The sequence below is a fragment of the Gallinula chloropus genome (genome assembly GCF_964237585.1).
Source record: "Gallinula chloropus genome assembly, chromosome: 14".
NCBI classification, from domain to species: Eukaryota; Metazoa; Chordata; class Aves; order Gruiformes; family Rallidae; genus Gallinula; species Gallinula chloropus.
Genome location: NC_140099.1, coordinates 13,643,349 through 13,664,693, shown reverse-complemented (window position 1 = coordinate 13,664,693; position 21,345 = coordinate 13,643,349). Strand labels below are relative to the sequence as shown.

General features: G+C 43.6%; 1 protein-coding gene across 1 annotated transcript in view; it reads left to right on the top strand.

Annotated features, from left to right (window-relative positions):
- The window catches only part of GANC (glucosidase alpha, neutral C), a gene marked incomplete at its 5' end in the record, with an annotated part of 28,167 nt that overhangs the window by 4,753 nt on the left and 2,069 nt on the right, over positions 1-21,345 (top strand). Inside the window, 18 exons of the mRNA XM_084270584.1 lie at positions 283-465; positions 1,319-1,364; positions 3,299-3,365; positions 4,684-4,780; positions 5,356-5,536; positions 6,427-6,580; positions 7,801-8,036; positions 9,807-9,933; positions 10,855-10,934; positions 11,403-11,546; positions 11,940-12,036; positions 12,415-12,516; positions 13,015-13,258; positions 15,317-15,381; positions 16,481-16,557; positions 18,104-18,178; positions 18,583-18,696; positions 20,004-20,113. Of these exons, the coding sequence (XP_084126710.1) occupies positions 283-465; positions 1,319-1,364; positions 3,299-3,365; positions 4,684-4,780; positions 5,356-5,536; positions 6,427-6,580; positions 7,801-8,036; positions 9,807-9,933; positions 10,855-10,934; positions 11,403-11,546; positions 11,940-12,036; positions 12,415-12,516; positions 13,015-13,258; positions 15,317-15,381; positions 16,481-16,557; positions 18,104-18,178; positions 18,583-18,696; positions 20,004-20,113 (2,199 nt within the window). The remainder of the gene's footprint in view (positions 1-282; positions 466-1,318; positions 1,365-3,298; positions 3,366-4,683; positions 4,781-5,355; positions 5,537-6,426; positions 6,581-7,800; positions 8,037-9,806; positions 9,934-10,854; positions 10,935-11,402; positions 11,547-11,939; positions 12,037-12,414; positions 12,517-13,014; positions 13,259-15,316; positions 15,382-16,480; positions 16,558-18,103; positions 18,179-18,582; positions 18,697-20,003; positions 20,114-21,345) is intronic.

Below are 21,345 nucleotides of genomic sequence, written 5' to 3'. Positions count from 1 at the left end.
ATTTTACCCAATCAGAAAATAGCCTATATGTTACGATGCATCATTTTTACCTAAGGCATTACCTGTCAATGTGAAAGAAATAGGAACTCTGGATGTTTTCACAGCAATTCTGTCGGCACCTGTTGCACTGTGCAGTGAACCCAAAACACAACATGTATTTCTGGTGTTCACTGCCTCAACATTAGCCTTGAGGCTTTTATAATGTATGTGGATATTCTCAGCCCATCTTTGTTTGATGTGCTGCTGATTGAAATAAAGCTGTTGTTGCTTTTCATTTGCCAGACTCTTCATATCCCAGAAGGAGGCAGGTATTTTGGTGCTGACAAGTGCTAATGAGGACTACAAAATTCAAGTCACAGCAAACCCCTTCCAGGTTGAGCTACAGTTCAAGGGTGAGACTGTTCTGAGCATGAATTCCAATGGGTTGTTATATTTTGAGCACCTACAACCACCTCCCAATGATAGGTACAGTATCTGTCTCTTGCATCGTAGCATGTACTGATAGTGCTGTAAGAGAGCAATTCTGTGGAATTGCAATTATGATGGTAGAAGCTTTTATGCATTAAAATCTGCCTTTTTTTTTTCCTTCATGCCAGTAAGTACAGCAATGAAGCTTTAACAAAGAAATTCTTGATCAATTAAGCGCAGACTGTTTTGATCCCTTGCAGCAGCCATTGGCAAAGTGCTAGACTCATTTAATGGTCAATTCTGTAAAACACTGAAGTATCCTATTGCCCCTTTCTTTCTTGGGAATGAGTGATGGTTGTACATTGATGTTATTAGTTTAATCTCCTTTTATGACTAAACTTACTTTTTAGGTAAGTTTTGTTCACTACCTGCACTCTCAAAGTAAGGTCTGTTCAACTCACAGTGTGACATTATAGCAGCAAGATGTTACAGGTCAGTGCCACTGCAAACTGCTGGAAGGGTGACAAACCACGGTGCAGGGCATGTCATGACTAGAAAAAGAGCATAGCAAAGAGCAGTATTCCAAGAACTGGAATTAACAGAGAGTCCTTAACTAAGAATGACAAAGAACTGAGGATCTTCCGGGTAGGTAAAACACTGATGTAGATAGAAATAAATGTGCAACACCAAGAAGCCTAACTCAAATATGGAATAAAGGTTATTTTAAGTTATTGAATATTAAAATTATTTCCCAGTTAGAGCTCTCAACTTTGACATCAATTTTTTGAAGTGTCATCAAAATTCACATGTAAAGTTTAAGGCAATGCATAATGTTATATGGCTTTCCTGTTTGAAATCCTTCCTTGCATTAACAACAAACTGATTGTTTGTATGTATTTGTTTTCTCTAGAAAACCTACAGCAGAAAAGGAGAAGACAACAAGTGATTCCTCTAAGGTAACAGCTGTTTACTGCAATTCTAGCATAAACATTTTGTAGAAAAGAGTATTAGAATCACATGTTGATTTCATTTGGCACTATGTGTACAAACATAGTCTAGCCATTTTGGAGTGAAATCCATAAAGGACCCAGTATTTCATTTAGAGGTGCTTTACAAATTCATAGTTGAATAAAGGCTTATGTGTTTGACCTGTGTAGAAGGCATCAGTCAGGCAGATCTAGCTCAAAAATGTGGCTTTTTTCCTGTGGTCTTTTCATCTGTGGGCTCTTATTTGATTTGGAGTAGATGTGTAAAAGGAAGTCTTGTGGTGACATTTTCAAATTCCTTGTTCATTGCAAGAAGAATTCCAAAAGAACGTGACCTATTTTATAACAGTCCAAAAATATGCCTCCACGTGTATTCATGCTTAATACAGAAGTAACATTCTCTCTGAAAAAAGACCAGGTCCTGGCAGTGCATATAGGCACATACCAGTTTTTTCAGGAGGCTGAGTTATGTCCATGACATAATTTTAGCCTCCAGTAGAACAGATGGCTGCTTACTCCACCATCACGTTATAAATGTCAGGAGTTTCTGCTGCCTTCAGCACACTTGTGTCCGCACTCCAAGTTCTGCCAGGGAGTGTGCTTGCGTTGGGGGAGCCACGCAGCTGCGAGAGACCACAGCAGCTTACTCTGGGATGAATAAGAAGCCAAATGAGGTTCAACAAAAGCAAGTGTAGAGTCTTGCATCTAGGAAGAAATAACCACTTGTATCAGTACAGGCTGGGGTGACCTGCTGGAGAGGAGCTCTGCGGAGAAGGACCTGGGGGTCCTGGTGGGTGACAGGTTGGCCATGAGCCAGCATTGTGCCCTGGGGGCTGAGAGAGCCAATGGGATCCTGGGAGGCATCAAGAGGAGCGTGGCCAGCAGGTCAAAGGAGGTGATCCTCCCCCTCTACTCTGCCCTGGTCAGGCCCCACCTGCAGTATTGTGTCCAGTTCTGGGCTCCCTGGTATCAAACAGACAGGGATCTCCTGGAGAGAGTCCAGAGGAGGCTACAAAGATGATGAAGGGCCTGGAGTATCTCCTCTGTGAGGAAAGGCTGAGTGAGCTGGGACTGTTCAGCCTGGAAAAAAGAAGACTAAGGGGGGACCTTATTAATGTTTATAAATATCTGAAGCATGGGATGCAGAGGGGAATGGCCAGCCCCTTTTCAGTGTCTGTGGGGACAGGACAAGGGGCAATGGCTGCAAGTAGGAGCACAGGAAGTTCCACACCGACATGGGGAAGAACTTCTACCCAGTGAGGGTGAGGGAGCCCTGGGACAGGCTGCCCAAGGGGGTGTGAAGTCTCCTTCTCTGGAGAGATTCCAGACTTGTCTGGACACCTCCCTGTGTGACCTGTCCTAGGGAGCTGCTTTGGCAGGGGGGTTGGACCTGATGATCTCTGGAGGTCCCTTCCAACCCCTGTGATTCCGTGATCATGTTCAGCATCCAGAAGAAAGACATTTTTTTACTGTGAGAACAATCATTCACTGGAACAACCTCCCCAGGGACATGGTAGAGCCCCCATCTCTGGATGTTTTCAAGGACAGGATGCTAGGTAATCTCATCTAGGCTCTCTTTCCCACAAAAAACTTGGACCAGTTGGTCTTTTGAAGTCCCTGCCAGCCTGGGCTAGTCTATCATTCTGAGATTCTATCCAAGACCTCAGGTATTACTTTTTTGGTGTAGCAGAGTGCATGTATGCTCCATTAGCATGTGAGTTCTTCAGTGTAAATTCCTGCAGCAGGATCTGAACTGTGGATTGGGTTTATTTATATTAAGCATATTTGAAAAAAAAAAAAGCAGTTAAAAATGTACAAATGCCATGTAAAGAAACATATTTTTCTTAGAAATTCCTGCTATGTACAGCCATGTTTGCTAGGCATAGCTATTTCTGTTTACACAGGAGAAACAAGAGGATCTAGGTCTCTGGCAAGAGAAATTCGGCAGTTTCTTAGACATCAAAGCTCATGGTAAGTTTTAGTCTAGTTCTGAAAAGAGCTTTACTGCTTTGCAAACAGTACCTGTTCATTCAGTGGAGCAGAATCTGACTGGAGACCTGTGACTAGCAGTGTTGCCCAGGGCTCAGTGTTGGGTCCAGTCCTGTTTAATATCTTCTTTGACGACCTTGATGAGGGAATAGCATCCACCCTCAGCAAGTACCCGATGATACAAAGCTGGAAGGAGTGGCTGACATGCAGGAACACTGTGCTGCCATCCAGAGAGACCTGGACAGGCTGGAGAGCTGTGCAGGGAGAAACCAGATGAGATTCAACAAAAGCAAGGCAGGACAGGCTGCCCAGGGGGGTGTGGAATCTCCTTCTCTGGAGAGATTCCAGACCCGTCTGGACACCTCCCTGTGCAATATGAGCTGGGGAGCTGCTTTGGCAGGGGGTTGGACCCAATGATCTCTGGAGGTGCCTTCCAACCCCTATGATTCTTTCATTCTATGATTCTATGGTTCATAGTCCTGTCAAGCTTTCTGTTTAGCTGTTTAATGTGCTCAGTCCTTTTTTTAACTTGCCAATCAGGTATCAGTCACAGGTAGCAAATTTGACAAAAGTACTGGCAATATTCCTTATATTTCTGTTGGAAGGAAATGCATTCAACGTGACCCATTTCATCAGCTGCCTGTATGCCATTTCTGAAACAGCATAGCCCTATCTGCATGACTTCTTTTTATCATTATTGTTATTTTTATTATCACCACATAGCATCAATTTCATTTGTAGTTTATCCTCAGGATATCTCAGAAATAAGGATATCGAAGCATTAATAACAACTTTTTAAGTGGGGGGACTACAGAAGGAACTACTGAGCAGTTTTAAGGGATACTAAGAAGGTTATAGATACATGTAGGTCAACATAACAATTTAAATTACTAATTACCAAAATTTATGACCATCTGCTGGCTGTCCAGTTATATTAGACATTAATTGAGTTCATTAGCTTTGTCTTATTGTCACTTTTATAGCAATTAGCACTACACAGCAGCTGCAGCAGGGAGAGGAAAGTCTGAAAGAGCTTCCTTGTGGTAACAGGACCTGCCTTAGTTCACACTCAAGCCACAGGAAGCTGTTGCTCTTCTTGTTAAAATCTGTTTAAAACGTTGCCTCTGTAGTACAGAAGTAATGATGAAAGGGAAGTTGAAAGCCAATACGAGAGCCAATCATTAATACCCGTTTCTTCTGTTTTGTTTTCACGTTTCTTCAGCTCTGCTCTGTTGCTTTCAGCTAAGCCTGAGAATGGAACTCTGATCTGATGTCTTCTCTTTTGATGTTATTCCCACAGGTCCTAGTTCTGTGGGCATGGACTTCTCTTTACATGGATTTGACCATGTTTATGGAATACCACAGCACGCAGAAACACTTCTTCTCAAAAACACAAGGTAAAGGTTAGCTAGTGATAGCAGATAGCTAGTGAAAGCAGTGTCATTTTCCCAGAGAATTGTAACATTGTCTTAATAATTTAATGCAGGTAGCAGGTTGAGACACATGTATAAAATATACACATATATAGTGTATATTTTAGCTTAATGATACAGCAAACTGAATCATAGTCCTGTCTCATGGAGTAAGACGTCCTGCTTTCTCTTCCCGTGCTGCAATTTCATATTCTCTCTCAAGTTTCCTCACAGGTTTTTGCTGAATTGCAAGACTGGTCATGCTTAGGCAGAATTCTTAAATGATCAGCCCCATGGGAGAACAGGAGAGTTCAGAATGAGTATTTTAGGACTTGGAGCAAATGAACAGTAGTCTCACTGGCAGCAAAATTGTTTGAATCGGATAGCTAGGACCAAAGCAAAGAAGCAGTAATCTAGGCTGCCCACGTTTCAGCTCTGAACACTAAACAAAAGAGCATAATGCAGAGTTTTCACTGAGTGTCCCCTGAGTTTAGTGCAGTGGTGACAGAGGAAAAACTGGCCTCGTGCAGGATCTTTACAGGTCTTTTTGTTTGTCCTAGCGACGGTGATGCCTACCGGCTTTACAATTTGGATATCTTCGGCCACAAGATACATGACAAAATAGGCATTTATGGTTCAGTGCCCCTTCTCTTAGCACACAAGCCTAACAGAACTTCAGGGATCTTCTGGCTGAACTCTTCAGAAACACTGGTGGATATTAGTACAAAGGCAGTAGCTGAGGTGAGTGTTGCTCGCTTTCCTCAGAATTTTAATAATGAAAGAAGACACTCCAGGACCAGGAGAACAGGAACATAACATTATTATTGGAGATTTATCTTTTACTCCCTTGTGAAGAATTGTCAGTCTCTTCCTCCTGCCCTCTCTACTGCTAATTTTTTTTGTATTAAATCACTGAAAAGAACAAGGAGGTGACTCCTTTCAAGAGTCAAGTTATAGAAGTTGCATCTTACAGGTCTACAGGAGAAGGCTGAGAGGAAATATGTAGTGGTGGAGCAGAGAAAAAAAATCTACACAGGTGAATGTCGCAAACAGAAAAAAGGGTGGACAAAAATCTTGACAGTCCCTTGGATTTGAGAAATTTTTCTTAGTTTTTAATTTCTTGGAATTGCCACAGATTTGTTCTGAGCCAGCTCATTCTTCTGTGGAATGTAATTGACCTTCAAGAAACAATTTCTTCAGGAAATTAACTCGCTCTGCTCTTGAAACACAAACATATGAATTCTGTTAAAATTGAAACAGTGAGGAAAAAAAAAAGTCTTGTTTTATTCCAGGTAATTAATCCTTACATGGTTAAAATTAGGAATTTTCTTTATTACTTATGCTATAGTTTTAGAAGATAGTCAAAGATCCTACAGAAAATGCATAATCTTTAATTACAGGAAGCTTTAATTACTTTGTCCCTCATTACCTATTTTTCCTCATTAACTATTACTCTATTTTGGATAAGCAGTATGGCAGGTAAAGGATTTCTAAAGGATATATAAGAAACAGTATGTATATCTAATACCTGCCAGGTACACGTTGGGGAATTTTGTGGGTTTCCATCCTTGCCCCTTCATTGAACCAAAGTTTGGTAGAGATGCTCAGTTTTCCCTGGCTTTCCTTCAAAGCATACACCACCTGGATCTGCTGCAGAGGCTGCTAAGCAGAGAGCAGTGCCCCTGACTGATGTGCGCTGGATGTCAGAAAGCGGGATCATCGACGCGTTCCTGCTGATGGGACCCACTGCGTTTGATACCTTCAAGCAGTTTGCACAGCTGACAGGTACCAACTCCCACAGCTGGAGTCGGTGGGGCACGTTCACCTGGGAGATTCTCAGAGGGACCTGCTGTACTCAAGAGCGGGTTCATGTTTGCTGAGATCATTGTGTGCAGGAGACTGGTTGTTCCCCAACTGCAGTTTGTAGAGCCAAGGCTGGTGCGTTGTGAGGGCAGGCCTCCATCCTGGTTTTCCTGCAGCTGGTCAAACTTGGCCCTAACTGAGAAGCCAGCTTAACTACTGCTATGTGAAACTGTGCCCCTAGGTGAAGAGAGGAGACACAAGGGACTAAAACTGCCAGTCATCATGAAGACAGGCTGCCTTATAGTGAGAAAAGACTGGAGTTATGGAGGAATGTATCCTGGAGAGCAGAGAAAGAGAATGCATAATTGTCCTGTGTGTCCAATAGAGAAAGGAGCAGAGATGGCATGCAGATATGGGAAAAGAAAGAAGCAAGAGGCTCTGGAAGAGGCTAAAAAAAAGGAGGCTAGAGGATTAGCATTTTATGAAAGTGAAATCCTTCATCTCCTAAAAAGCACAGAAACACCCCTGGTGGTTCTTCAGTGTGCTAGCAATGATTGTTCGCTGCACAGATGTTATGGGGAGAATGTGGTTCTGCTGAACAGGAGTAGGAAAGTAGCCAGATTGCAGAGGATCTTGCCAAGTAGAAGTACACACTCAGGAAAGTTTCCCAGACCCTTTTTACCATATGCATGCATACATACATACCTACATACATACATACATGTTTTCTAATTTAAAAAATTCCTAACAATTGCAGTGTCGTGTTTTTCCTTCTACTTGCAGCGGTTTTGGGCCTGTTGACACTACTCAGATTCAAGCAATCACAGGAATTCCATTTGACTGATTCAAATCTATTCAGTTGTTTGTAGTAATGACAGCTCAGCTAGTCTTGCATTAGAGAAAATTAAAGAATGAAATTGCCTTGGATACTGGAATACCACTTCAGCATCATGGAACAGCAAGTTCCTTCTCTTCAGTTATCATTACAGCCTTCTGCTCTTTCTGGTTGTTGTGCTCTCTGTAATGTTTCTTATTTCCAGAGTTTAATCACTTTGTATGAAGAATGTGCTCTAAACACGACTTCAACCAGCATACCTTAGCTCCAGACAGATACATATTAATCATGTTACCTTTTCTAGAGTCTCTAGGTAAAATCCTGAAAGGCATTAACAGTGTTATCTTCATTCCTATACCCTTCCTAGGCACTCAAGCCCTGCCCCCCCTTTTTTCTCTGGGCTACCATCAGTGCCGGTGGAATTACGAGGATGAGCAAGACGTGAAGGCGGTAGATGCTGGCTTTGATGAACATGACATACCTTATGATGTGATGTGGCTGGACATAGAGCACACAGATGGGAAGAGGTATTTTACCTGGGACAAAAAGAAATTCCAGAACCCCAGAAAGATGCAAGAGCATCTCAGGAAGAAAAAACGCAAGGTAAATAATATAGCAGGGAGAGAGAAAATATTTCTTCATTGTGGGAAACTGCCCAAACTAACTTTAACCAAGGTACTTCAGATACTGAAAAAGGTTGACCACCAACGGAGTATATTAGACTGTATTGTGGTCTCCCTCTCTACTCTGCCCTCATGAGGCCCCATCTGGAGTCCTGTGTCCAGAGCTGGGGCCCCAATACAAGAAAGATGTGGAACTGTTGGAGAGGGTTCAGAGGAGCCAGGAAGATGATCAGAGGGCAGGAGCAGCTGCCCTATGCAGAGAGGCTGAAGGAGCTGGTCTTGTTCAGCCTAGAGAAGAGAAGGCTGTGGGGGGACCTCATTGCAGCCTTCCAGTCCCTGAAGGGAGCAGAGAAACGGGAGGGGAATCAGTTTTTTAAATGGGTAGACACTGGCAGGACAAGGGGGATGGATTAAAGCTAAAGGAGGGGAATTTTTTTTTACAGAGAGAGTGGTGAGGGGCTGGAACAGGCTGCCCAGAGAGGTGGTGGATACCCCATCCCTGGAGATGTTCAAGGCCAGATTGGATGGGGCCCTGGGCAACCTTGTGTAGCTCCAGGCCTGGAGGTTGGTGTCCCTGCCTGTGGCAGGGGGGTTGGAGCTCTGTGATCCTTGGGGTCCCTTCCAACCCATGCCATTCTATGATGCTTCCAGTGTGCAGGCTGTCTTGTTTCATTTAGCTCCTCATGTTGTTTTACTGTTTTGCCCATTGTTCTGGACCCTGACCATCAGGCTAAGCTTGACCCATGTGAAGCTCCATCTTATAGAAGCAGCCCTGTGCTGTCCTTGATAGGCACAGTAGAAAAATCTTTCTACTTAACACGAGCTTTCACCATTAGTAGTTACTCTCCTTGCTTCGGCTTCTCTTTGTATTGATAATATTTTATATTTTCTGGGGCTGTTGAAATAGCTTTGGAGTTTTACGATCTCTTAGTTGGAGCAATAGTACTTTCTCAGCTTTACAGCCAGGCAGCTAATGGCAGCAGAAAGGAACTGCAAAAGAGAGTATGTGGGTGTTTAAAAAAGTTAAAAACTTCTGGTGCTGTTTTACACTATAAAAACTAAGATATATTTAAATGCCTGAAGGCAAATGGTTTTAACCAGGGACGTGAACATGGAAGTTGGATCTTTGCCCATTCACAAAATACAACAGTTAATTAAACACGTGTTTTTTAGGGGTTGGGGTGCTTCCTTTTATCCAAAACAATGTTTTTGGCCCTTATTTTAGAGAGGTAGGCATGAATTCATGTCCTCCTTGCAAATTTGGTATGATGTATAAGTGTAGGGCAGTATATACAATGGTAACTGCTTTCCAAAATTAAAGACACAGCTGCCGCCTTCTACCTGAAGTGAAATCATTATGTGTCTTTTATCAAAAAGTGACTTTTTTCTGTTTATTTGGTACAGTTGATGCTATTTAGGGTGTAGAGAGGTGGGCGATGGTCTCTTCAGCCAGGGGACAGGAGATGGGACAAGGGGAAATGGCACGAAGCTGCCCCAGGGCAGGGTCAGATTAGATGTTAGGAGAAAGTTCTTCCCTGAAAGAGTTGTCAGGGCCTGGAACAGGCTGCCCAGGGAGGGGGTTGAGTCACTGACCCTGGGTGTGTTTAACAGACGGGCAGATGAGGTGCTCAGGGATATGGTTTAGCTTAGGATGGGATTGGTTGGACCTGATGATCTTAAAGGCTTTTCCCAACCTTGTGATTCTATGATTCTGAGATAATGATGCATTTTTCCTTTCTCACCCTGGCAGCTTGTTGTCATTGTAGATCCCCACATTAAGGCTGATCCTGCCTATACCCTTTATGCACAGGCCAAAGACAAGGGATATTTTGTGAAAGACAGAAACGGGCAAGATTTTGAGGGCATCTGTTGGCCAGGTAAAGAAAAAACAACCCCCATTCTTTCTCTTCATTTCAAGCTGTTTATTTTCAAAATTTTCCAGAATGGTTTAATTGGCACCCATGGAAGACGTATTATATTCTTACATTCGTTTCTTTTTTTGGTACGTATTCATAATCTCAAATACTTGATGGTTTCTTTGGCCCAGTCACGTTCTGATTGCTCAGCTATACAGCTCCCTCTGTTGAGTCTGTTGGATCTACACATAGTTCCAGTGCCTACAACTAAAAAAGTTGGGTTTGTTGATCAGAGTCATTCCCTGTTCCAAAGTTGTCTTGGGTAACAGAAATACAGACTGGTCTGTTGTGGTGAGCGCAGCTGATGTAGGCTGGATGAAATTAAGTAATCCCTGATAGTGAAGATTTTGATTCAGTCATAATAAAGAGATTTAACGTGTTCTCTTGTCAAGAAGATGCGTCACTGAGGTGAGGCAAAGGAGGTTGTGCCCCTTGTTTACAGACTGAAAGCTCACAGTCCTGGCAAAGGAAGGAATATGGGAAAAATCAAGGACATATTACAACTTCTGCTAACTTGGCAGGATGCAGTTATTCAGCTTTTCAGCCCCACTTCCCTGTGTGAGCTCAAAATACCAGGGATGCCATTTCTCCCTGGCTGCCTGTGCAAGTCTGAACTTATTTCGAAGGGCCAACAGTCATCTTGAAACGGTGCTGAGCTTCAGACCTCCAGAATGTACATGTGGTGGTCTGCAGAACATGGCAAGGCGTGTGCTGAGTTCCAGGTCAGTCTGGAATTTGCTCTTAAGCTTTTGTCTCAGAAACAATAATGACTACGTTATTGCTGCCCATTATGGAAAACATCCCAGCTTGAGACTGCTGGATTTAGGTGCAAAGACAATGCGTGCCTGCTGTTAAATAACTGGGATCTCCCACATCCTGCAGGATCCTCTTGTTACCTGGATTTCACCAATCCTGAAGTAAGGAAATGGTATGGAGATCAATTTGCCCTCAAAACATACAAGGTGTGTATTTATGTGCTCTTATCTGTGTACCATAGAGAGACTGAAAATGGAGGAAAGGGAGAAGATAAGCTACTAGCTAAGCAAGTTGGTGGTTTTCTTTGCTGTATTATCATAATGTAGAGGAAAATCTCTTGATAAACTGAAGTACCACAGAAGGATTTTCTCCATTGATTTGTCTACATGAAGGAAGTTGGAACCTCTTCGTCACCAGTAAACCTGCCCACTGAGTTGCACCAGTAGGATGGACAAACTGCAGGCATTTTAGCATCCCATAATCTACCACAGCTGTTGCAATTCCAGCTTTTACTACAGTGACAGCACACAGTGGCCACAGGAGTATAATTACCACATCTTGCTGGTGCTGCTGTGGCTACTGATAGCCCAGACTGGTCTGACACCCACTAGCATTAAACACGCTAAGTCACTGGAACTGCTCTGTTACCTCTTAATTGCAACCCTGTTCCATAGGGATCCACGAACATCCTCTTCATATGGAATGACATGAACGAGCCTTCAGTCTTCAAAGGGGCAGAACTAACCATGCAGAAAGATGCTGTGCACTACAACAACCGGGAGCATCGGGAAGTACACAACCTCTACGGATTCTACCAGGTAGAGTACCTGGAGACACAAATCAGCAGTAATCCTCATGGGTTATGTCTGGATGTGGTAAGTTAGGCAGTGGTAGGTGTTCTGTAACTTCCATCAGGGACCAAAACCATGCTGTGCTCGGCACTGCTATGTTTGAAACAAACTGTGTCACAAGAAAATGCAACGCCTGTGCCTTTCTACCACAGTAACATAAGTTACAGTGGCTGTGATTACATGATAGTAGTTTTGTTATTGTCATTCAATTTTCTAGTAACAAAGTGTTGCTTTAATAATAGGTATTATTTCTGAGCACAGATTTCTTCATTTTCCTGCGTTGGAAGGTCTACAAGGCAGTGTAGAAAATATCCTAGTCATAGAGTTTGTCTTCTTGACTTCTATATTAATGATTTTCAGCAAATGGCAACTGCAGAAGGACTCATCAGGCGTTCTGCAGGAAAAGAGAGACCGTTTGTCCTCACACGATCTTTCTTCGCTGGATCACAGAATTATGGTAAGGGCTAGCTATAGAAGCCTTTCATGCAGCTTTATTCTGCTATGTTTAGTGTATAGTAGCTGAGTCTAGAGAGGACAGAAGCTATCTTAGAAATACAGACATGGTAAAATCAGAAGAGTGCAAGCAATTAAAAAAATCCAGAGATGCTGGCAAAGTGTTTACAGGTTTAAGGCAGAATAACAACCTGTGCCTTGTGACAAACCACTGCCTACTTCTAGTGCATATATCAGGAGCAACTGCGGATAAAGAAATAGTTGCAATGAACACGTGTGTTCACCAGGAGTTCTTGACTGTTCTTGTCTTTCCTGAACTGCAAGAATAGACTGAAGCATACACCCTGCTTCCCTGTGTAATGCCGAAACTGGGTATTTCCAGGAGCAGTGTGGACTGGAGACAACACAGCAGAGTGGGGTTACTTGAAAATATCCATTCCAATGCTTCTCACCCTCAGCATGGTGGGGATTTCATTCTGTGGAGGTAAGATATTTAACTGGAAATGCTCACTATGTGTAAGTCACTGGTGCCACCGAGCTTATATCCCAAGATAGACTACAGCACAGATGGTGGAAAGCTCAACAATCCAGTGCATTTCCAGGCAGTTTCACAGACCGGTGTGGTTTCAGAAGCCAATAATGTGGCTCTCACCACTGTTTGTCCACTAACTCTTACATAGTGTTTGCATCCCATCTGGAGCAGCAGTCCTCAGGTGGTGCTCGTAGCATCACTGCGATGGAGTCCTCTGTCACCAGGAAGGCACTCAGCCTCCAAAACTTCTCTTGAGATTTTTATTAAAATATAACTTGTTACATGGGTTTTTCACTCTTATTTGGACAAGCAGCTGCCCAACAGCAGAACCATGAGCACGCTGTGAAATGCATGGATTTATACACTTGGAATGGTTGTTAGAGGAGAGCTTCACATTGTTCAGAATCATTTCCAAAAATGTGTGTTTTTATTTGTCTGCATCATATCTAGCTGATGTGGGAGGGTTTATTGGAGATCCAGAAACAGAATTACTTGTTCGCTGGTATCAGGCTGGAGCCTACCAGCCCTTCTTCAGAGGTCATTCTAACATGGAGAGCAAACGGCGAGAACCGTGGCTCTTTGGGGAGAAGAACACCCAGATCATCAGGGAAGCCATTAGAGAGCGCTACGTCCTCCTGCCATACTTATACACACTGTTCTATCGGGCACACACAGCGGCTGAACCGGTTATGAGGTAAGAGCACAAGTCAGGAGATTCAGGGATTATCTTCACGAAGTTACTTACAGGAGGGAAGTTAAATTACCATCTCGTTTGTGATTACTTAGTTAAGTATTGCAAAAAACCCCACCAAAATCACTAAATTCTATTTTCACAGAACCATGAGGTTGGAAAAGACCTTTAAGATCAAGTCCAACCATTCCTGTCCTGTGCTAAACCATATCCCTGAGCACCTTGTCTGCCTGTCTGTTAAACACACCCAGGGTCCATGACTCAACCCCCTCCTTGGGCAGTCTGTTCCAGGCCCTGACAACTCTTTCAGGGAAGAACTTTCTCCTAACATCTGATTTGACCCTGCCCTGCGGCAGCTTCGTGACATTTCCTCTTGTCCCATCTCCTGTCACCTGGCTGAAGAGACCATCACCCACCTCTCTGCACCCTCCCTTCAGGTAGTTGTAAGTGGTGATAAGGTCTCCCCTCAGCCTCCTCTTTTCATCCATTCTGCAAGTTTTGGGAGAGTTCTCAGAGGAAGATGAGGTGTTTGAGGGTTTTTTCCAAAGGGCACCTGGAACACACTAATTCAGTAAACACTGCACAGTCTTTACATGTGTGTTTAAAGTACTGTGTACTCCAAACTTCTTGTCATTATAAAGATCATTATGCAGTATTCTAACCCATGCTTAAACCAGTGCCTAATGGACTTTGAACTTGCTGACCTAAAAACATGAAGATCATTTTGCCCCTGATTAAAATATTTGTTCCTGTTTTTAAAGCTTGTTTCATTCTGCTCATCTGATCGTATCTCCACAGCATTTCTTAACATTTTACTTTAAGTAGAGAATGTAATAATCTCAGAAAAAAAACCATTAGAACATAACCTTTTCTGCTGCTCTCTAACCTCTAAGAAAGTGCCTCAGTGGAACCACATGCAACAGTCCTTTCAGCAAGACATGGACGTCACTAATCTCCTGGCACTGCTGTGCCTTCAAGGTTGTCCTAGAACCGTGTTTTTGCAGCACACAGAACTTCACTTACCCTCACACAAACACTGTACATCTCCTACATTTTAAAAACATAAAGGTCTTTTTGGCATGGGTTGAGTGGTTTGTATTTTGAAGACAATTGGTGTTACAGACACCATGAGGATATGCCTGCACACACATAGTCCTAGATACCTCTGCTGTAGGCACTGACACAAGCAGTGGGTTTCTGTCTTTCTTGGAATGAAGTGTATGTTGACACAATATTAAATAAAACTTGGATTGTGTTAAACTCCCTGCAGTAGGTACAAAATTAGAGAGGAAGCATGTTATGCTGGGCAACCTTGTGTAGCTCCAGGCCTGGAGGTTGGTGGCCCTGCCCGTGGCAGGGGGGTTGGAGCTCTGTGATCCTTGGGGTCCCTTCCAACCCAGACCATTCTATGATTCTGTGATTTTTCTCACTCAGACAAGCAGAAGAGCTTGTCTTGTTAGCAAGCACATGAACAGGGGGCTGCAGCGGACAAGCGGGTGCCTATGAGTGAGCAGGTGAGCCAGGCCTTTTCTCTAAAGAAATAAAGACCCTGTCTTAAAATTGTATTATCCTCTATCAAGCTTTAAACCAGATGGAGACTGCACTACCCTTTGTTGAGAAAGACTGAAAATGAACTTCTGGTGCAGGTTTTTCAGACCTGGCCAGAAGGAAACACACATTAGTGAGCTGCTGAGAACAGAAAGGACTATGCTGCAGAGCATAGCTCATCAGACATCAGCATTCCTGTGGGCTGGGATAGAAAGGCTTATCCATTTCTCCCCTTTGCTACAAGAAAGGGATAAGTAGTGCAAGTTTGTAAGGAAGAAGGCAGGAAAGAAGAAAGTGAGGCTGCAGAAGGCCAAACCTTAGGTATATCGGAGTGGCTTAACCCATGTGGTACTGGGATCTCTGATCAATGATTCAAAAGGGGGACTTTGAGGCACAAAAGAAAACCACCTTGTAAAATGTAGGAGAAAATGGTGCCTGAAAATGCTAGGCAGCCTTGAGCAGGCTGGAGGGAGAGGAGAAACTAACTGAACCCCGCTGTCTGTCTTTCTACAGGGCTCTCTGGATAGAGTTTCCAGGAAAACTAGAAACTTTTGGCTTGGAAAATGAGTACATGCTGGGTAAGCAGCTGTCTTCTCATTCTCTGGAATTGGAGTTAAATATTTTTTGAGGTGGTAATGTGTCACATGACAAAAGGAAAACATGAAAAGTCTGCTCAAGACCTTACAGATTATATAGTAACTGAATATGAAACTTGTGACCTCCTTGAGGAATCTGGCTTTAACAGCACTTCTAAAACAGGGGCATTTAAGATGCAAAACCTGAGTTCAGTCTCACTAGTCAGTTTGTAAAAACACACTCAGGTTTGACCTGAAACGTGGAAGCTCACTGTAGCAGCTCAGACCACAGTCTGCTTCAGAAATGACAGAAGCAAACAACCACTCTGCAAAGTTGATGATTTTTATTTCTCTTTAGCAGTGTGCCACAGTCAGTTTTCTCAGAAATTAAGCTTAAGAGATGAGTATGTTTACGTAAAGCACATCCAGCCCATACAGGAAAAGAGGAATGGAGGGGAATGTTGCATTTAAGTGTTTTTTTGTTTATCTCTGTGCTCAAGAGTGCCTACTAACAGCTTTCACACCGAAGTACATTCACCTCTCCTGCAAAAGTCTGACCAAGGTAGGCAGGACATGGCAGCAAAGCTAAGTGTGATGAAGCAGAGCATTTCAGAGGAGTTCAGCTTGCATCACCAGTGGGCAGGGGAAGAAGTTTGTGAAACTATACAGTCTGCATACAGTAATGTATTTTTTAGAAGAACCATCCCCAGTGTAATAATCACAAGATTTCTTTTTTCCCACAAAGACATTCCTGTTTTCTACTCTTTTAGTTAGAAAAGCATTTTTTTTTCAACCAAAGAGCAAACAGGTGGTCACCTCTTAGACTGTGAGGGACCCACAAGTCCTTCCAAGCTGGTGGGTATACAGTGCTACCCAGCTGCACCCCAGTGCCATAACAGAACAAGACCCGAGTAGCCATCAGCTCCCTACACATGCCTTTTGATTTTTCCAGAAGAAAGTTAACCTAAGGACACAGTGTGCCCAGGCATGCCCCTAAAATAGCTATGGGAGGCTGACAACCCCAGAGCACAATGGTTCTGTTCTGATGAGAAGCAGCCTTGAGGACTGCAGCCGTATTTATGTTGTTTTTTTTTTTTCCCAGGAAATGCTTTGTTGGTGCATCCAGTCACAGAGCAAGGGGCCAAGGCAGTGAGTGTTCTGCTTCCAGGGTCAGAAGAGGTGAGGATGAATATGAAGCTGTTCATCCCTGCCCTCGTGAGGGCCCATCTGGAGTCCTGTGTCCAGATCTGGGGCCCCCAATACAAGAAAGATGTGGGACTGTTGAAGAGAGTTCAGAGGAGCCACAAAGATGATCAGAGGGCTGGAGCACCTCCCTACAAAGAGAGGCTGAGGGAGCTGGGCTTGTACAGCCTGGAGAAGAGAAGGCTGCAAGGGGACCTCATTGCAGCCTTCCAGTCCCTGAAGGGAGCAGAGAAACAGGAGGGGAATCAGCTTTTTAAAAGGGCAGATACTGGCAGGACAAGGGGATGGAGTGAAGCTAAAGAAGGGAAGGTTTGAATTGGATATTAGGGGGAAGTTCTTTACAGAAAGAATTGTGAGGTGGTGGATGCCCCGTCCCTGGGGGTGTTCAAGGCCAGGTTGGATGTTGCCCTGGGCAACCTTGTGTAGCTCCAGGCCTGGAGGTTGGTGGCCCTGCCTGTGGCAGGGGGGTTGGAACTCTGTGATCCTTGCGGTCCCTTCTAACCCATGCCATTCCATGATTCTGTGATCCCAAACAAGTATGCTATACAGCAACCTTCCAGCTCCCCAGCTCATAACTGCTGAGCACATAATTGCCAAGTGCTGGTCAGCTATCCTGTGCCACTCTGAACCAACCTTCCTTACTGATGCTTGGCTCACTGTAAATTTCCTTTCTTTTCCAAGAGTTGCTGCACAAATCTCAGGTCTCCTATAATTTCAAACTCCCCTCAAGGCTTGCTGCTTCTCATGGAATATCAAAAATAGCTTCACTAAATTGTTGATTTCCTTTTTTTCCCATGTATTTTTATTTGGGTTAAACTTCTCTTGAAGAAAAGTTATATGGAAATCAGAGAGAAGCTCTAAGGAGAGTAAATTATAACAAGGAAATAGAAGCCTCAGTAGCCTGGGATGTGAGTAGCAAAAACTTCAACATATAGAGAAATCAGTTCCTCTCTGAAGACAAGTTATCCACAGGATGGCAGGGTGATCCACTCCTACAACAGGCATTTGGCCACAACAGCTGAGAGATGGAGGAAGGGAAAGAATTTGGGGAAAATAGTTCCTAAGGGAAAGCCTAAGACTGGAGGAGGCTCATGAGAGGAGAGACAGCTGGAAAGGTGGGAGATATGCCGAGCCTTGTGACTCCACTAATGCACCTGAGGACAGTTAGAATTCTTCTCAATATAAGGAGAAAAACAGACTAAGCTCTCCAGAAAATTTAAGAAACAATATTTTTATCAAGATCTTTGTGGAAATTGCCTGCCAGGCACACTGAAAGCCGTTAAAGCTGCTGGCAAGTGTGGTGCATGGAGGTTTCAGATGTAGCTCCTTTTTGTGAGCTGTTACTAACAACTTCATTGTTCATTTGCATTTAAATATAAATATGCTTATCCTGGAACTCAGTATTTCTAGATAGGTTGTTAGGAATAGCAACAGTAAGTTAAGCAGAAGAGGGACTGCATCTGCAGAAGGAACAGCTCTTGCCAGGTGTCATGCTCATTCTTTTTTCATTTTTTTTTTCTAGATTTGGTATGATTTCAGAAAATTTAAACAAATGGAAGATACAGGCACTCTGATGATACCCGTGACACTGGAGAATGTATGTTATTGTTTGAAAATATTACTTCCATTGAGGAGAAAATAAAAGAAAAAGCTTTTGTTTTGTCAGCGTTCAAAATCAGAAATGTGAGGTTTCAATATCCTCGTAGCTTTTGTAGAGAGGAAAAGTCCCATCTTCTTTGTTGTTAGATCGAACACTAACATGTCCTGGTGGTAGAGAAAAGCAAGATGATGTAAGGGTGACTTCTCCAAGCAAGTATTTTATTTGCACACATAGAGAAGGTTTACTATAATTCCCCATTGTCGAATGGTTTTCTTTATGTACTTGTGGTAAATGTTCATTTCTAGGCTTTGATAAGAGCAAGATTCAGTTATACCTGTTCCAAATTAAAATTACATGATCAGGGAATATGAACCTTTCTACACTGGCCTTGTTTGTTGTAGATTCCTGTATTCCAGCGGGGGGGCACTGTGATACCTCTGAAGACCACGGCTGGAAAATCCACTGAATGGATGATAGATATTTCTTATGAACTCCACGTAGCCCTGGACACAGAGGTACTCTGAGATAACTTTCCATTTACAAAGTTGTCTTTTAATCCATTTGGCTCTTTTAGGTCCTTGCTGCCTGTTCAGGGATCACACTGGTATCTGCATCTGTGTGCCCAATGGCTCTCTCCATTTCTCCTATTTTTTATTTTTTTTTGGGGGGGTGAGGGGGGGCTCCCATCTCCCTCCCACTATTCCCTCAAAGTGATGCTGTCTGACTATAGCAGAGGCAGAAGATTTTTCTGGCCTTTTTCAGCCCTCCTCTAGCCCCTCGGAGGAAAGGGCACTGAATGAGCAGGTCACAAACGTCCTCTTGGACACAGAGAGTGAAATTCCCACAACTGTCTTGTCTAATACACGAGGTGGCACCTGGCACTCACATCAGTTCACAAAACCAGGATTTCAAGTCTTCAAGCACTCTCAGATCTGGACTCTATGAGCCATGGTTGAGTAGAGGACAGGAATGTTTGGACTCGATGATCTCATAGGTCTTTTAAAAGGTTGGAAAAGACCTTTAAGATCATCAAGTCCAACCATTCCTGTCCCATGCTAAACCATATCCCTCAGCACCTCGTCTACCTGTCTGTTAAACACACCCAGGGTCGGTGGCTCAACCCCCTCCCTGGGCAGCCTGTTCCAGGCCCTGACAACTCTTTCAGGGAAGAACTTTCTCCTAACATCTGATCTGACCCTGCCCTGGGGCAGCTTCGTGCCATTTCCCCTTGTCCCATCTCCTGTCCCCTGGCTGAAGAGACCATCGCCCACCTCTCTGCACCCTCCTGTCAGGTAGTTGTAGGTAGTGATAAGGTCTCCCCTCAGCCTCCTCTTCTCCAAGCTGAACACCCCCAGCTCCCTCAGCCGCTCCTCAGAGGATTTTCCCTCCAGCCCCTTCCCCAGCCTGGTTGTCCTTCTCTGGACTCGCTCCAGGACCTCAATGTCCTTCTTATGGTGAGGAGCCCAGAACTGGACCCAGCACTCGAGGTGCAGCCTCATCAGTGCCCAGTACAGGGGCACAGTCCCCTCCCCAGACCTGCTGGCCACACTATTTTGATACAAGCCAGGATGCCATTGGCTTCCCTGGCTACCTGGCCACACTGCTGGCTCATGTTCAGTCAGCAGTCAGCCAACACCCCCAGGTCTTTCTCTGCCTGACAGCTCTCCAGCCAATCTCCCCCAATCCTGTAGCATTGCATGGGGTTCTGAGCCTTTCAGGGGGACAAGTCTGTCACTAAGAAGATAACATGTATTTTTAATTTCATTGTCCAGCACTACTAGAAGCCACTGTTAATTTGTACTCCATCTGGTGCTTTTCCCAGGCGTGTGCAGTAGGAGAGCTCTACCTGGATGATGGGCATTCATTTCAGTACCTCCACAAGCAGTTCCTGTATCGGAAATTCACTTTCCACAAGAACATTCTCTCTTCCAGGTAACAGCAAAAGCCACCACCACACTGTCACTGGAAATGCCCTTTGTAGTTCACGAGGCTGCCTTACAAATACAGAAGCATGAGTATCATTTACAGCTTAGTGAAGTCCCAGAGCACACAGAATCTGTCCTGAAACTGCAGAGGTAAACATGCTGTGCATGAACCTAATGGCAGCAGAACATGGAATACTGAGTTGTCTCATATTGTTTCAGTCTGGTCAAATTAGAGATTCTACAGATCTACTCAAACACAAAGAGAGCCATCAGCAAAAGTAAAGCCTACCAGAGAGGCAAAAGAAAATAAACTGGGAGATTTGCAAACAGGCAACACCTGGAGTTTTTGCGTTTTCTAAGATGCATTTTTCTAGGTCTTCTTCACTGAATGGGGGGTTGTCCACTGGAACACAGTTACAGGGAAGTGGTCAAGGTACCAAGCCTGTCAGAGTTCAAGGAACGTCTGGATGATGCTCTTAGCACGAGGGGACACAACCCACAAAGATTGAGCGAAGCAATGTAAAAGCAAAAAACATAAATCCATAGGTGCTTGTAAGGAAAGAGATGCTAAATATGTCACTAGGATACTTTACTGTTGAGGTATGTTGCCCATGGGGCATAAATGTTGATTTTATGGGCATTACTCTATTCATTCAGGGTTCAAGCCATGCAGGAGGTTGTCCTAAAACTACGAAATTTAACACAGAGCAAAATTGTAGACAGGCTTGGATAACGCAGTTAAAAGTGTGCTTCAAATCTCATTATCTAGAGAACAAAATTGGAAAAGCTAAAAAATCCAGGATGACAAAGCAAAAACCTTGCTAAATTGCAAATCTAGAAGTTGGAAAAAACAAATTTTAAGATGAATGATACTCTTTTCACTGCAGAAAGGCAACTTCATTTTGATTTGAGCTTTTTAATATATTCTTTACAAAATGAAAGAGAATTTTGCCTCAGATTGAAACATCTCACTTGAAAAATGTTCAGACTGGCTTTGCATTTACACTTTGGATGTTTAACTACCAGATGCATAAATCCAGAAGTTTTCTGTTTGTCAAAGCCATGCTTCTTGCCACAAAATAACTTCCCAAACTTTTTTCCTTCTAACTTTGTGGCATCTGATGCGCAGGGAAAAAACAGCTGATAACGGGCAAGAGTTTTATTTGTTCTGGGAAAGTAAATCAAGGAAAGAAACTGGAGCAAGCTGGAGCAGAGAAAGTTCCCTGTGAACATAAGGAG